Genomic DNA, 16,939 nt, shown 5'->3' with positions numbered 1-16,939 from the left:
GTGGCTACTATAGGAGGTTTGTGCCAAACTACAGTTTTCTGGCCAAACCGTTAACTGATTTGACCAGGAGGAAACTTCCCAAAATTGTCTCCTGGAGTCCTCAGTGTGAGGAATCATTTTCTGCCCTAAAGTAGGCATTGGTTTGTTCACCTGTCCTGCAGGCCCCAGATTTCACTCGCCGGTTTGTAGGGCAGACAGATGCTAGTACCTATGGGCTAGGTGCGGTTCTCAGCCAGGTGAACCAACAAGGTGAAGAGCACTCAATTCTGTACCAAAGCAGGAAACTCCTGCCCAGAGAAGTGGCTTATGCCACAATTAAGAAGGAATGTTTGGCAATTGTGTGGGCTCTGCAGAAGCTGCAACCACACCTCTATGGTTGCAACTTCACCATGATCACAGATCATAACCCATTGAGTTGGCTCAACAGAGTAGTTGGGGACAACGGGAAATTGCTTAGATGGAGTCTGATATTACAGCAATATGATTTCACAATTCAGCATAAGGGTATGTGCACATGTTCAGGTTTTTTCGCGTATTTTCGCGATAAAAACGCTATAAAAACAAATACATTATGCATCCTATCATTTAGAATGCATTCTGCATGTTTAGTGCACATGATGTGTTTTTTTCCGCGAAAAAAAAACGCATCACGGTAAAAAAAGCAGCATGTTCATTAATTTTGCGGATTTTCTGCGTTTTTCCCGCTATTCTATGCATTTGGAAAAATCGCACAAAAAAACGCACAAAAAACGCATCAAAAACACATGAAAAACGTGAAAAAAAACGCATGCGGATTTCTGGCAGAAATGTCCTTTTTTGTCAGGAAAATTTCTGCAAGAAATCCTGACGTGTGCACATAGCCTTAGAAAGGAATAGATCAATGCTGATGGCCTATCTCGCCAAGGTGGGGCGGAACCAGACACGTGGCTCAGGAGCTGACCTGTAAGTCAACCCACATGCACGTTCATAAGGAGGGAGGTGTAGTGAAATATGTATAAATATATATGTGTGCAGTGAACTATGAACAGGTTTATTGTGTGACTAGTAATAATTTAATGTCTGTCCTGAAGGCTGCAGGTCTCACCCAGGTGATATACCGTAATATGTATTATCATGAGACGGCACACCTGTCTCTAATCTCGCCAGGGGGCTAGCTAGGACCAGGAAAGAGAGGAAGCGCTTCACACCTTCGGCTCTTTGGAAGAGAGATGTCCATTACAGCCTGACACTATCTATCTGTGGGAAGCGTTACACAAAGGATCTCAGAGAAAATAATATATTAATTGGGGGTGCGGCCACGGTCCAATCAAAAACAAGCAATTAGAATATCAACTTAAGGGGCTGGTCTAGAAATCTGACCTCCAGGGTGACTCTATAAATTAGGCTTGTGTACATTCAAAATTGTTCACATGTGGGTGCAGCCTGGAGAGCTGATGTGTTCCATTCCATATTTCGCCCTCCCAAAGGGACAGAGTACCAGAGTGCAAAGTTCGATATTTCTGTAAGTTTCTCCCTTTATTTTATAACTGTTTTTGTATATTTGTAGGTCTTTTTATTACCATATTTTTATATTCTTTTTTTACTGTAAGAACTGTACCTTTTGTATTAAAACATAAAACTTTAACAGTTGAACCTTGTATGTTCTAAAGAATCCATAGCCTTAAAGTGTTTGACCCTTATGAGTGGTAGACAGTATTAGTAATAGTCTGGGACTCATCACCCGTGTGTTCGGTGAGTGGTGGCAGCGTGTATGAGCGCGTGTGTGGCCTGGGTCGGTGTGTGATTTATGCTCCCATTTCAGCATAGGACAGAGATTGAATGCTGGACTAAGAGAGGGGAGATAGATTAACCTTTGCAGGCACAACCCCAAGTCACATGCTGAGAGCGGGTACGTGACAAACTGGTAGCAGCACGGAGTGGGATCCGCAACAGGGAGGTTTCAGCTTCTAAGTGAGGCCACCACATGGGCAGTGCCTGGGTTTTAGGCTAGGAAATAAGTGAGTGAAGCAGCAGTCTTCACGTGTCTTTGTCAGGGGTCTAGCTGCTATACAGATGCGTGCGATGCATCTAGATGTGTCCCCTCCTCCTCAGCACACGGTCGGCCATGAGATAACATAACGAAATGTAAGTGATTTTTCAACGTTAATCCCATTTTATTTGTAATTTTATTGTACATATGATATTTGTCTTCTTTATAATATCTTTTTATTACATCTGTAAACACTGCTTACCTTTTTAGGAGTAAAATCTAAAATTACTAGCTTGTCTCTCCTTGCTCTATAACGTACGATCACGTCCTCTGAAGTGAATTACGCTACTAATCTAGGTTGGCTCCGGACCCGATAATAATTAGGAAATCAGAGCTGGTGGCAGCAGGATTTGTCCTGGGCGTTTGGGAGGCTTTGTAGCGACCGGTGGCATTGATAATTATTGTTCCTGCCTGAGTGGGAGTAGTTATATCGAAGTGTGCCCATTAGCCAGTACATAGAAGGCAGCCTTTCTGGCAACTAATTATCCTAAGTGCAGTACCTGGTCTGACCTGAAGGTAAGAGGAGGCGCCAGAGAGCTGCAAGTTCCAAACCGGAACTGGGAAGTGGGATATAGATAAATCCCCTTCAGAAAGAACCAGGGGCAACCAAACAACCCCGGTTCATGACAAATTGATGTGAGTGGTGGGGATGATAAAGGTATCCTGCCCATGAACCGTGACATACACACTATTGTCTCAGGACTATTAAACACTGAGTTCATTCTCCAAAACTTTTTGCGTAGGGTCCTCGCAAGAACCGTGCAAGTTTTTAGTGAGAGGAATGATTGCTCAAACCAGATCACTAATGCTCTATTATCCCACTGCTGCCACCAATATGTCATGAACCGGGGGTGTTTGGTTTCCCCCAGTTCTTCATCAGGGATTTATTTATATCCCACTTCCGGTTTGGAACTTGCAGCTCTCTGGCGCCCCCCTTACCCTCAGGTCAGTCAGGGAACTGCACCTAGAATAAGTAGTCGCCAGAAAGGCTGCCTGCTATGTAATGGTTATTGGGCACACACTGCAGTGAGGGCGTTAAACCAATTTCCAATGACAGGCAGGAAATCCACTTATAAAACCCTTTCTATCACTGCCAGCTTTGCCCAACAAGCTCAGAACGCTTTGCTGCCACCAGCTCCTATTACTTATGATTAATAATGGGTCAGGAGCCAACCCAATCAGTAGCAATGGGTTAGGTCAGAGGACTTAGGGTACGTTTAGAGCAAAGAAAAGGACACTAGAAAATATTATAGTTTTACTCCAAAAAGATTAGGCAGTGTTTACAAAAAGAATAAAAATGATATAACAAGATGAGACAATTATAATATGTACAGACAAATACAAATGAAAAGGGATTAAAGTTGAAAAAACAGTTATCTCATATCATGGCTGCCATACGGTGTGGGGGGAAAGGGAGTGACATCCCAATACATCAGGCTGGTTGCAGAGCCTCCTGTAGCAGGCTTCCTGGACAAAGACTGCCCTCTGGTCCCGCCTCTGAGTTTATACCTGTGCCCAAAACCAAGGCACTCCCCCCCTGTGCTGACCTCATTGGGTGGCTGTATACTCCCCTTTTTGAAAGTTATGAAATCCTGCTATTAACCATATCTTCTGGGGAGAAGCCCATAGAAGGAAGACAAATGAACATCCATTACATGCTGAGAAAAATAATAATTTTAAGTCTAAACCCGATTTGGCTATGTGCCTTGGTTAAGCAGTAATCCACTACTTGGATTCTGCTGGTCCCTGAGCTTAGAAAATTCACTGAAGTATGGTTCTGACGGTGCCCATTCAAAAGGGGAAGTTTCGTGTTTCTATGGCTCTTCGGCGCTGTTATATCTTGATCCTAAATGAACCCTGTACTAGGACAAAGGAAACGTGTTTCAGAGCTTTTTACTTTCAGTTTCCCCAGCTGCAAGCAGGAAGAAGGGAGTGAGGGAATCACACACACATTCCTGAGGGAGGGGGGGAGGAGTATAGGATCACACACATTCCTGAGGGGGGGGGGAGGAGTATAGGATCACACACACACACACACACACACACACACACACACGTGCAGGCACAGAGAGAAGGAGGGGTTGTAAAGGGGATCAAAGCTGCAGCATGTGTCTGATAAGACATTACGTCATATTTCCTGACAACCATCTGAACCAAATAAGTTTATCTTGGTGTCATCAGAGCACAGGACGCAGCTCCAGTAACCTCTGCAACAATAAGTATAGTCTGAGCGCTGACAGGCGGACCCCCCACCCCTATAACCTCTGCAGTAATGTGTATGGTCTGAGCACTGACTGACGGACCCCCCACCCCTGTAACCTCTGCTGTAATGTGTATGGTCTGAGCGCTGACAGGCGGACCCCCCACCACTGTACCCTCTGCAGCAATGTGTATGGTCTGAGCACTGGCAGGCGGCCCCCCACCCCTATAATCTCTGCAGCAATGTGTATGGTCTGAGCACTCACAGGCGGACCCACACCCCTGTAACCTCTGCAGCAATGTGTATGGTCTGAGCACTGACAGGTGGACCCCCCACCATGTAACCTCTGCAGTAATGTGTATGGTCTGAGCACTTACCGGCGGACCCCCACCCCTGTAACCTCTGCAGCAATGAGTATGGTCTGAGCTTTTACAGGCGGACCCCCCACCCCTGTAACCTCTGCAGCAATGTGTATGGTCTGAGCGCTGACAGGCGGACCCCCCACCCCTGTACCCTCTGCTGTAATGTGTATGGTCTGAGCACTGACAGGCAAACCCACACCCCTGCACCCTCTGCAGTAATGTGTATGGTCTGAGCACTGACTGGTGGACCTCCCACCACTGGTCGTGGCCCCCGTGTTGCGGCTCAGTGTCGGGGTGTCAGTGGTCTTCTTATAGCCTCGGCCAACTTTATGTAGAGTAATAATTCTTACTTCTGATCCTCGGAGCTTTCTTCACCATGAGGTGCCATGATGACCCCGAATGTTACCCCCTGCCCCCATTCACACCTGGAAACCCTAACGAGTCACATGACACCGGGGAGGTAATCGGGCACAATTCTTACTTAGAGGTTGTCAGGAACATGATATATTTGATTGTCTATGATCACGCACACTGAACTCTGCTACGTTCATTAAAGCTGAGCACAGACACACGCTGCATGCTTTCCGTTCCCCCCTTCCTCCCAGTCTTGCTCCCTGCTGACAATACAGATGTAACTTGAAACTCCAGTGTGGCACTCTGTCCCCCCCTCCCTCTCCAATGCAGGAGTGTGCAGAAAACCAGTCTTTTGTCTGAAACCATGTGCTCTTTTGTTCATGTACAAACTTAATAGTAAGGCATAACTTGACCCCAATTAGTGACAGAGATATGAAAGATATATATTTGGTATGTGCATCGGCCAGGCCATCACCCAGTACGTTTTCCAATTTCCTGCACCCTTGGTATCCGAGAAACGAATTACTGCTTACTCTCGGTGCATAGCTAGGTCATGTTTGGTCTTAATAGAATGCTAGTCGCAAAACAAGATCAATAATAATTCCGTCGTCGCTATACAAGGTTGCATACTGGAGCTACGGTAGATATGAATGTTCCATAACTCTGAATCCCTCTGAGAAATGAGGAGTGCATTTCATAACTCAGCCTACTCAGTGATGTCACGACCAGAGGGCATATCTTAACCCTGCTGAGATGTGAGTGAGTCTTTGCCCAGAAAGAGAGATATCAGCAGCTCTGCAAGCTGCTCTGATGTATTTTGATGTCACCCCTTCCACCAGCCACATGGTTTGCCATGATCTGAAATGATATGAGAGAACTGTTTTTTTCAACTTTAATCCCTTTTTATTTGTAATTGTTTGTACATACAATACTTGTCTTCTTTTATAATATCCTTTTACCCTTTTGTAAACACTGCCTACCATTTTGGAGTAAAATATATAAAATTACTAGCTTCATTTCTCCTTGCTTTATAACGTACTTTCACGTCCTCTGAAGTGAATTACGCTACTAATTTGGGTTGGCTCCGGACCCCTTATCAATTTAGGAATTGGAGCTGGTGGCAGCGGATTTGTCCAGTGCGTTTGGGGAACCTGGTAGCGACGGACGGCGTTGATAATTATTGTTCTCGCCAGAGTGGGAGTAGTTATATCACCCTCGCTACAGTGTGCCCATTAGCCAGTACAAAGTAAGGCAGCCGTTCTGGCGACTAATTATCCTAGGTGCAGTACCCTCTCTGACCTAAGGGTAAGGGGGGCACCAGAGAGCTGCAAGTTCCAAACAGGAAGTGCGATATAAATAAATCCCTGATGAAGAACTGGGGGCAACCAAACACCCCCGGTTCATGACATATTGGTGGCAGCAGTGGGATAATAGAGCATTAGTGATCTGGAAGTGGGATATAGTTAAATCACCTTCAGAAAAGAACCAGAGGCAACCAAACAACCCCGGTTCATGACATATTGGTGTGAGTGGGTGGGATGATAAAGTTATAGTCCCTGTGAGTCCTGACAGGGGTGTACTCACTTTTGTTTCCTAAAGAAAAAATCCTGCTCTCTTGGGAGTTAGAGTTTTTCTTGCTTTTTTCAGGGTATATTTGTCTCTTGTCCATGCTGATAAAGTTTAGTGGATAAAAAAAATTCTGAATCAACTTTCATCAGGTTTTGGCACAAAAAAAACACAGAAAAACCTGATCCCTGCGTCTCTGCACCATCTCTCCATCATCTCTCCACTGTCTCTGCAGCGTCTCTCCACCGTCTCTGCACTGTCTATCCACCGTCTCTACAGCATCTCTACACCGTCTCTGCAGCGTCTCTCCACCGTCTCTGCACCATCTCTCAGGCGTCTCTGCACCATCTCTACAGCGTCTCTACAGCATCTCTACACCATCTCTGCAGCGTCTCTCCACCGTCTCTAGAGTCTCTCCACCGTCTCTAAAGTGTCTCTCCAGCGTCTCTGCACCATCTCTCCAGAGTCTCTGCACCGTCTCTCCAGCGTCTCTGCACCACACATTACTGAAAACACAGAGAAGCGCCAGCTGCATCCTGCAATTACTGTTGTGGGCAGGAGACTCCGATATCTCAGACTTTACTGCTGAAAACACAACGGACACTGTGCATAAAGAACACGGCCTCTTCAGACCCTCAGCGCGGTCCGAGGAAGAGGCAGTAAGAGTCACAGAAATGGCAGGGGTGTACTCACTTCTGTGATTACTGGATATGTTTCCGATTTCAAAATGCGCCTACAAGACATCAGTGTCTGGACTCTTCTGCAGGCAACAGAGGCAGTGATTGTCCCCACTAGCAGTCCACGGACCCCCCGTCCCTGGTGGTCTGCAGAGACAGCCCCAACACAAGCTGGAATGATCACACGAGGGTCCGGAGACGGCCCCCGACCACCGAGTATTCCCTGAGAACCTCTTCATCGCAGCCTAAATTCACCTTTACTCCCCTGATAATCCGGACCACCCTTCTGTTACCCCCACAGTAGTGTGCATAGGGTTGGGTTCTAGTCTGCAGCTTTCACACAGAGGCACAGGGCAGATATCACACAGGGGGCACAGGGGAGATATCACATAGGGCAAATATCACACGGGGCAGATATCACTTATCACATGGGGCAGATATCACACGGGGCAGATATCACACAGGGCAAATATCACATATAACATGGGGCAGATAACACACAGGGAGCATGGGCAGATATCACACGGGGCAGATATCACACAGAGCAAATATCACATATCACGTGGGGCAGATGTCACATGGGGCAGATATCACACGGGGAGCATGGGGCAGATATCACACAGGGAGCATGGGGCAGATATCATGTAACTGTGCTCGGGTCCACACAGGTTGTGATTATCAGATCCCCGCTTGGTCGCTGGTCCTCAGTCCGTCAGTATTAGACCCCCAGGGACCCCTCACAATCTCACCTTCAGTTCGTTGGCCTCGATGTAGCCGCTTCTGTCTGTGTCGTATTTCCTCCAGGCCTGAAACATTAGAATGAAATCAACTGTTCTACAAAAAACAGTAAAAGGGAAAAGCAGAGCTGAGCGTGTACAGGTGGGGTGTAGTGTGGTGCGGCAAAGCCAAGCGTGTACAGGTGGGGTGTAGTGTGGTGTGGCAGAGCCGAGCGTGTACAGGTGGGGTGTAGTGTGGTGCGGCAGAGCCGAGCGTGTACAGGTGGGGTGTAGTGTGGTGCGGCAGGGCCGAGCGTGTACAGGTGGGGTGTAGTGTGGTGTGGCAGGGCCGAGCGTGTACAGGTGGGGTGTAGTATGGTGTGGCAGAGCCGAGCGTGTACAGGTGGGGTGTAGTGTGGTGCGGCAGGGCCGAGCGTGTACAGGTAGGGTGTAGTGTGATGTGGCAGAGCCGAGCGTGTACAGGTGGGGTGTAGAGTGGTGCGGCAGAGCCGAGCGTGTACAGGTGGGGTGTAGTGTGGTGCGGCAGAGCCGAGCGTGTACAGGTGAGGTGTAGTGTGGTGCGGCAGAGCCGAGCGTGTACAGGTGGGGTGTAGAGTGGTGCGGCAGAGCCGAGCGTGTACAGGTGGGGTGTAGTGTGGTGCGGCAGAGCCGAGCGTGTACAGGTGATGTGTAGTGTGGTGCGGCAGAGCCGAGCGTGTACAGGTGGGGTGTAGAGTGGTGCGGCAGAGCCGAGCGTGTACAGGTGGGGTGTAGTGTGGTGCGGCAGAGCCGAGCGTGTACAGGTGGGGTGTACTGCGGTGTCTCTCGTACCTCCATGAACTCTGTGCTGGAGCCGGCGTGTTGTCTGAAGCAGAGCAGGAAATTTTCTTCTGTGGGGAGAATTTGCGCCAGCTGAGGGGAGACACAATGACACACTGTGACACACTCTGCTGTGTGACACCAGACATCTCCAAAATCCAAGCCTCTGAGGTTTCAGGGCCGGCACCACACCATGGAGCAGGGAGGCCGGTCGAGCACTCACCTCCGCCATCTCGATGCGGCCGTCTGCATTCTTGTCGTACTTCTGCATGAACTCCTTCAGCTTCTCCCCGATATTGATACTGGATCCCTCCTAACGACAGATCAGGACGTCAGATCCCCAGCAGGAGGCAGCCTCCACCACCAGATCCCCAGCAGGAGGCAGCCTCTACCACCAGATCCCCAGCGAGAGGCAGCCTCCACCACCAGATCCCCAGCAGGAGGTAGTCTCCACCACCAGATCCTCAGCGGAAGGCAGCCTCTACCACCAGATCCCCAGCAGGGGGCAGCCTCCACCACCAGATCCCCAGCAGGAGGCAGCCTCCACCAACAGATCCCCAGCAGGGAGCAGCCTCCACCACCAGAGGGCAGCCTCCACCACCAGATCCCCAACAGGGGGCAGCCTCTACCACCAGATCCCCAGCAGAAGGCAGCCTCCACCACCAGATCCCCAGCAGGAGGCAGCTTCCACCACCAGATCCCCAGCAGGAGGCAGCCTCCCCCACCAGATCCCCAGCGGGGGCAGCCTCCCCCACCAGATCCCCAGCGGGGGCAGCCTCCCCCACCAGATCCCCAGGAGGCAGCCTCCCCCACCAGATCCCCAGCAGGAGGTAGTCTCCACCACCAGATTTCCAGCGGAAGGCAGCCTCTACCACCAGATCCCCAGCAGGGAGCAGCCTCCACCACCAGAGGGCAGCCTCCACCACCAGATCCCCAACAGGGGGCAGCCTCTACCACCAGATTCCCAGCAGAAGGCAGCCTCCACCACCAGATCCCCAGCAGGAGGCAGCTTCCACCACCAGATCCCCAGCAGGAGGCAGCCTCCCCCACCAGATCCCCAGCGGGGGCAGCCTCCCCCACCAGAGGGCTGCCTCCACCACCAGATCCCCAACAGGGGGCAGCCTCTACCACCAGATCCCCAGCAGAAGGCAGCCTGCACCACCAGATCCCCAGCAGGAGGCAGCTTCCACCACCAGATCCCCAGCAGAAGGCAGCCTGCACCACCAGATCCCCAGCAGGAGGCAGCTTCCACCACCAGATCCCCAGCAGGAGGCAGCCTCCACACCAGATCCCCAGCAGGAGACAGCCTCCCCCACCAGATCCCCAGCCGGAGGCAGCCTCCCCCACCAGATCCCCAGCGGGGGCAGCCTCCCCCACCAGATCCCCAGCAGGAGGCAGCCTCCCCCACCAGATCCACAGCAGGAGGCAGCCTCCCCCACCAGATCCACAGCAGGAGGCAGCCTCCCCCACCAGATCCCCAAGAGAGGGCAGCCTCCAGCACCAGATTCCCAGCAGGGGGCAGCCTCCACCACCTGATCCCCATCAAGGGGCAGCCTCCACTACCAGATCCCCAGCGGGGCAGTCTCCACCACCAGATCCCCAGCAGGGGCAGGCCTCCACCACCAGATCCCCATCAAGGGGCAGCCTCCACTACCAGATCCCCAGCGGGGCAGTCTTCACCACCAGATCCCCAGCAGGGGCAGGCCTCCACCGCCAGATCCCCAGCAGGGGCCAGCCTCCACCACCTGATCCCCATCAAGGGGCAGCCTCCACTACCAGATCCCCAGCAGGGGCCGGCCTCCACCACTAGATCCCCAGCAGAGGCAGCCTCCTCTCGGGGGGTGGGTTCTTACCACTCCAGCTCCTCTCCTTGCAGCTTCCAGTTCCTGGAAGAAGCTCTCCAATTCCTTCCCTTCAATGTAGCCATTACCTGTAGAGAAGATAAATCACACTGTCACCAGCAGGTCTGCTCCACTGCTCTTACTCCCATTAAACTTGGTAAAAACAAAGACCATCTAGTTTTCCTGGGGTTAAGACGTTTAGCGGATTCAAGGTCCAACAGATGTTTATGATCAGTAATGACAGTGACAAGGTGGACTGTCCCCTCCAAAAAGTCACGACACTCCTCAAAAGCCAACTTGATAGCCAAAACTTCTCTATTGCCAATATCATGGTTCCTTTCGGTCGACAATAATTATTTAGAGAAGGCGGCACATGGATGCCACTTACCAGGGGTCGATCCTGGAGACAACACAGCCCGACCCCACCTCAGATGTTGGGAAACATGGGGTTGAAGGAGTACAGGAGCAGTGCCCGACGGGCGCAGTTGGACCACCTCGAGAAGGCCGGAACTTTCTTTGTCATGTCAGTGAGGGGTTTGACAATCGATGAGATGTTTTTGATAAACTAACAATTGTAGTTGCCAAACCACAAAAAACTTTTTAACGCTTTCAGATTTTCTAGCAGGTCCCATTCCAGAACTGCACGGACCTTATCAGGATCCATCCGGAAACCTGCCGCAGACACTGGAAAGCCCAGGAACTGAACCCCCTGTATGGCAAATACACATTTTTCTAATTTGGCGTAGTTTATTATCCTGCAAAACCTGTAACACCTGCCGGACATGTGCCTGATGTGACTTGAGATCGGGTGAGTATATACCTTTCCAACATTGGGGGTAATAGTACGCCGATGTCAGACTCCCCTTGTTTGTTGTGGGCTCCGGCGCTGAGCCCACATCTTTCCCGGCCCATGTCAGCTGTTTTGAACAGCTGACATGTGCCTCTAAAAGCCATGGGTGGAATTGCGATCCACCCTTGGCTGTTCACTAGTTAAATCCCGCCCATTGGTGACCCCGTCACGTGATCGTAAGTCACCGATGGATTGGTATAACAACCATAGGTCTCCAGCAGACCTCTATGGTTGTCACTGCCAGATTGCTACAAGCACTGCCCGGTGGGCGGCGCTCATAGCAAGTCAGCAATTCTGCTACATACAGGCGATCTGAGCATCCCCTGTATGTAGCAGTGCCGATCGGGTTATGGCAGCTTCTAGTCTCCTATGGAAGCTATTGAAGCATGGTAAAAGTAAAAAAAATGTTTTTAAAAATATAAAAAATATATAAAATCAAAACACACACATATCTGGTATCGCCGAGTTCAGAATCGCCCGATTAATATAAAAAAAGAATTAACCAGATCACTAAACGGCGTAACAAGAAAAAAAAGTAAAAACTACAGAATTACGTTTTTTGGGTCTCCGCAACATTGTATTAAAATGCACACCAAACAACAGATCCAGAATTGAGCGGCACCAGGTAATGTGGATAATCTTCACAGGTTGTGACTATGGAGGACAGATTTTTCCAAAGACTTCTAACACAAAGCTCTATTCTTGCATGTACGGGAGGTGCTCTTCATATAACAAGAAAATAGAAATCCACATAATGCAAAGTTTAAACAGATGTGGCACTCACCCGAATGTTGCAGAAATCAGTGTCTTTTATTCGCTTTATGCGGCATTAGACATTTGCGGAGAGGCAGCAGGAGACAGGACCAGTAGAAGCGCATCCGAGTGAAACGGCCGTCGTCCACTTTCTTCTCCCCGCACCCCTCTCTGTCTCCTGCTGCCTCTCCGCAAATGTCTAATGCCGTATAAAGCGAATAAAAGACACTGATTTCTGCAACATTCGGGTGAGTGCCGCATCTGTTTAAACTTTGCATTGTATTAAAATGCAATAACGGACGAGCAAAAGATCGTATCTGCACTAAAATGGTATCATTAAAAACGTCAGCTCGGCACGCAAAAAATAAGCCCTCACCCGACCCTAGATCACGAAAAATAGAGACGCTATCGGTATCGGAAAATGGTGCAATTTCTTTTTTTTCTTTTTTCTTTTTTTTTTTTTTTACAAACTTTGGAATTTTTTTTTCACCACTTAAATAAAAAAGAACCTAGGCATGTTTGGTGTCTATGAACTCAAAATGACCTGGAGAATCATAATGGCAGCTCAGATTTAGCAGTTAGTGAATATGGTTAAAAAAAAAAACAAAACCTGTGGGGTTGCACTTTTTTGCAATTTCACAGCACTTGGAATTTTTTCTCGTTTTCTAGTACATGACATGGTAAAACCAATGGTGTAATTCAAATTTACAACTCGACCCGCAAAAAACAACCCCTAACATGACCATATTGATGGAAAAATAAAATAGTTATGGCTCTGGGAAGGAGTGGAGCGAAAACCGAAAACACAAAACCAAAAATACCTCTGGTCGTTAAGGGGCTAAAATATCGTCCAGATACACCACTACAAATCTACCAACAAAGTGACAAAAAATGTTAACGAAATGTTGGAAAATGATAGGGGCACTAGTCCAACCAAAGGGCAAGACAAGGTTTTCAGAATGCCCTTCAGGAGTGTTAAAGGGTGTCTTCTACTCATCCCCCTCCTTGATCCTAATCAGATTATAGGATCCCCTGAGGTCCGGTTTAGAGAACCATTTTACACCAAAAATCTGATTAAATATGTCGGAAATGAGTGGGAGGGGATACGGGTCCAGATAGCAATCTGATTTAACTCACGAAAATCTAAACAGGGACGCAGACCCCTGTAAGGGAAAACACACATGAGAGGAGAGCTGGGGGATATCGCCCCACCGTCACCAATCTGTGACAGAGCTTACACAGTCACAGCTCTCTGGCACCCCCCTTACCATTAGGTCAGTCAGGGAACTGCACCTAGGATAAGTAGTCGCCGGTGAGGCTGCCCTGTCACGTACTGGTTATCGGGGCACTCTGCAGTGAGGGCGGTATATATACCACCAGTCCCAGGCCAGGTATATGTATACAGTATGTATGATCCAGCACCGCCAGGATCCCCCAGTAACACCAGGACGGTATGCTGCCACCAGTTCCTCATTAGATATAAGCCCGCTCCGTTAACAAGCTTATATCGGGTCAGAAACCAACCCCAGGTAGCGTATAAGTACTAGCCGGACTCACCAATGTGGGAAATCGGGATTTGAGATAAAAGAGAGGCCCAAAATTAATTGACATTTTAATTGCTGAAAGACGCACTAGAAACTACACATAAATACAGAGATAACAGCCAGAAGTACAGATAAATGTAGAGTACAGGTTGGGATTGCAGTTAGCGTATGTGTCACATTACCAGTCCGTATATCTTGTGGATGGAGGGAAGCTCTCGTATCCACAGGAACCTTCTTAGTTTCTGGTCCGTCTCCACACGTGACATGATGCGGCTTCCATGGCAGAACACTAACAAAGGCTAAAGGTGTGTAGCTAGCTTTTAAACCCTCACTCGCCCTCCCATATTTGCCACCGTCTGTCACGATTCCCACAGTGCTGACACCACTATGTCACGGATCAGGGGTGACCTTTGGCCAGCACATGGCTATCACATGTGCAGGGGGCTTATCTTAGTTATCCCTCCACTGCTACAATGTGAAGAAAACACCAACAAAGGCTATTGACCTATCAATTTGCCGCAGGGGCTTATTTTAGTTATCCCACTGCTGCTACAATATCACAAACTGCAGGGATTTATGTATATCCCGCTTTCCAGTTCCGCTTCGGAACTTGCAGCTCTCCGGCGCCCCCCTTACCCTCAGGTCAGTCAGGGAACTACACCTGGGAAAATTAGTCGCCAACCGGGCCACTTCACTGTGGACTGGCTAGCAGGAACGCTGCAGCGAGGGAATTATAAATGCTCAGGCCGCAGCCAGACAATAGCTTATAAACCCCGTTCCGTCACTGCCAGCTCATCTGCCTAGCCCAGAACATACTTCGCTGCCATCAGCTCAGATTTCTCACAGAGAGGGGTTAGAGACAACCCAAATTAGTAGCGTAATTAACTTCAGAAGACTTAGGGTACGTTTTAGAGCAGGAGAACAAAGCTAGTATTTTATATATTTTACTCCATAAAAGATTAGGCAGTGTTTATAAAAGGCATATAAAGATGTTACAATATGAGACAAAGTATGTACAAAGCAATTATAAAATAAACATGGATTAAAGGAAAATAAACTCACATTTGCTTAGATCATTTCAGGCAAACCATGCTGGTAGGCGGAGCCCCAAATGTCCCAATTCAAGAGATAGTCTTTTGGTGGTGAGGTCACAAGCAAGAATGAAGGCTGGGTTGAGTGCAGCAACTTATACCTGCAGGCTTGTGACATCACTAAAGGGCTGGTTAATGATATTCACTGACCTCAGAGATATTTACATTTCTAGACTCTGGAGACAAACGAAATTCCTGAGTGAGAAGGGAGGAACAACAGGTGGCTTTGCAGGTGTGAGATCTTTTGGAACACCTGGAGTGGACCCTCAGATCCAAGAAAACGAACCTCCCAAGGGTGAGCTGACCATGTAGACAACCCCTATACAGGGAGAATTAGGGGCAGACCCAAGGGAGACTATTGCCGCAGAAGCTGGAACCCGGAGACAGGTAGTAGGAGGTACAAAATAATGAAGCTGGGCGTAGGACAGACAGAGCAGGGTAAGATGAAGTACAGTTTGGTAAGAGCTGAATACAGGCGAGACCAAAGGAGCACTGGGAAGGGGAAGACACAAAGGAAGCAGGACAGGACAGAGACACCAGACTAACAGAGTACGGAGCGGACACTGGGAAGGCTGGACTGGACGAGGAGACAAGGAAGCCTGGGAAAGGCAGAGAAGCTAAACTGGCTGGACAGAGCGGAGACTCAGAACAGGCAGAGCAAAGGTGGACCTGAGTCACAGAAGCACAAATGACAGACAGGCAAGGAGCAGAGGAAGGAATCGCCTTAAGTACATAGAGTGCTGAAGGACTTCCGGGTCACGGTCCTCCAGGATCACAGAGAGGAGATACAGAGCGCCTGTAAATCAGAAAGAGGAAGTGCTGGAGTGGGCGGTGCGCACGCGCACCCAACAAGAACCGGGGAACGGAGAATGAAGGATAGGATGCGAGCCTGCAGGAGGAGCGTGCCGCAGCGGGTAAGTATGAGCGGAGGGAGCAGCGGTGGTCCCAGCAGCAGGCACAGCCGCAGGAGTGGCCGTGACAGCAGGACTGGTCACCTGTAGTTTAAAGCCACACCCTGCTCACCCACTAGCTTCAAGTTACCCAGTGTCTAGGTCATACGACTTGTTTGTTGTATTCAGGGGGGAGAGGGAGAGAGGGGGGGTCAAAGCTGCCGTGTGCTTTCAGGACCATGGTCACATGTGCAAAAATCCCTCTGCTATAGGCTTTTACATTATTGTGACACCGTCCCTCTGGGTTGGGCTGAATTCTCCTCCCTTGACCTCCTAGCTGAAATAATTCCCAATATCTAGGATGGGTCATAACTTCCTAGGGGGAGGTCCAAACGGGATGTCTGACATCTCAACGGGTTTGTTGGGGCTGGACCGATACAGAGAGTTCAAACTTGGGTTAGCTAAGTGATTCTGGAGGGCCAGTCTCGATAGCTCAGTATCCGGGACCGCTAGAGAAATATGAGATGCATGGGTGCGTGCGGAGGGCTCCCAGGGTTCTGGTGGTATACTAGACTTACCCCTGAGATGCACGGTACTCTCATAAATCATTTCTAGATGTCGGTGCCAAAGTGTCTACGCTTTCCCCTTGATAGTTGATTGATGTTGGCCAACTTGCACAAAATTAATTATCACGTTGCCTTTAATTTTCTGGCCAAATGGCGAAGTTTTGTTCTTTTGGGGATTTGTGTACTTATACCAAGGGTGGGGGCCACTTCAGGAGTGGAGGAAGATCTCTGGACAATATACTGGGCCTGAATTAATAAATCCAAAATGGAGTCTCCCTCGTCCTTCACAGCCCCCATCTTTCTAACAAAGAATAACCCCATTGCTAAAGGCAAAGAGGAGGGTTGTCAGTATTCTGGGTTTTCTAAGTTACCTTGTGAATGATTTTGCCCTTTGTTAAGATGGAGTTTGCTGTTTTTGTCTGCCCTACTTCCTGTTCGTTTGTTTAAAACCCGGGTCAAGTGTCAGCCTCTTTGTTGGAGTATTCTGATTCTGTTCTCCTTCAGCTCAGCTGCTGGTTCTGAGCGTGTCTCTACCTCTGGCTCTAGACATTTCCTGCATATGTAAGCTACACTCTCTATGTTATCATTAGTCTGCTGACTTGGAACTTAACCCTCGGTTCACTCCTTCTGGTAAGAACTGTGTTTTTGGAACTTTGTTTCGGGACTGTGTGTTGCCTCATT

General features: G+C 49.1%; 1 protein-coding gene across 1 annotated transcript in view; it reads right to left on the bottom strand.

Annotated features, from left to right (window-relative positions):
- The window catches only part of CALB2 (calbindin 2), a 69,315-nt gene that overhangs the window by 23,673 nt on the left and 28,703 nt on the right, over window positions 1–16,939 (bottom strand). Inside the window, exons 2-5 of the mRNA XM_077288960.1 lie at window positions 10,577–10,653; window positions 8,947–9,036; window positions 8,736–8,816; window positions 7,938–7,994 (exon numbers count right to left, since the gene is read on the bottom strand). Coding sequence (XP_077145075.1) covers window positions 7,938–7,994; window positions 8,736–8,816; window positions 8,947–9,036; window positions 10,577–10,653 — 305 coding nt within the window. The remainder of the gene's footprint in view (window positions 1–7,937; window positions 7,995–8,735; window positions 8,817–8,946; window positions 9,037–10,576; window positions 10,654–16,939) is intronic.

The sequence above is a fragment of the Ranitomeya variabilis genome, chromosome 2 (assembly GCF_051348905.1).
Source record: "Ranitomeya variabilis isolate aRanVar5 chromosome 2, aRanVar5.hap1, whole genome shotgun sequence".
Lineage (NCBI taxonomy): Eukaryota > Metazoa > Chordata > Amphibia > Anura > Dendrobatidae > Ranitomeya > Ranitomeya variabilis.
The sequence above is the reverse complement of the archived record's forward strand: the minus strand, read 5'-3'. Positions and strand labels throughout refer to the sequence as shown.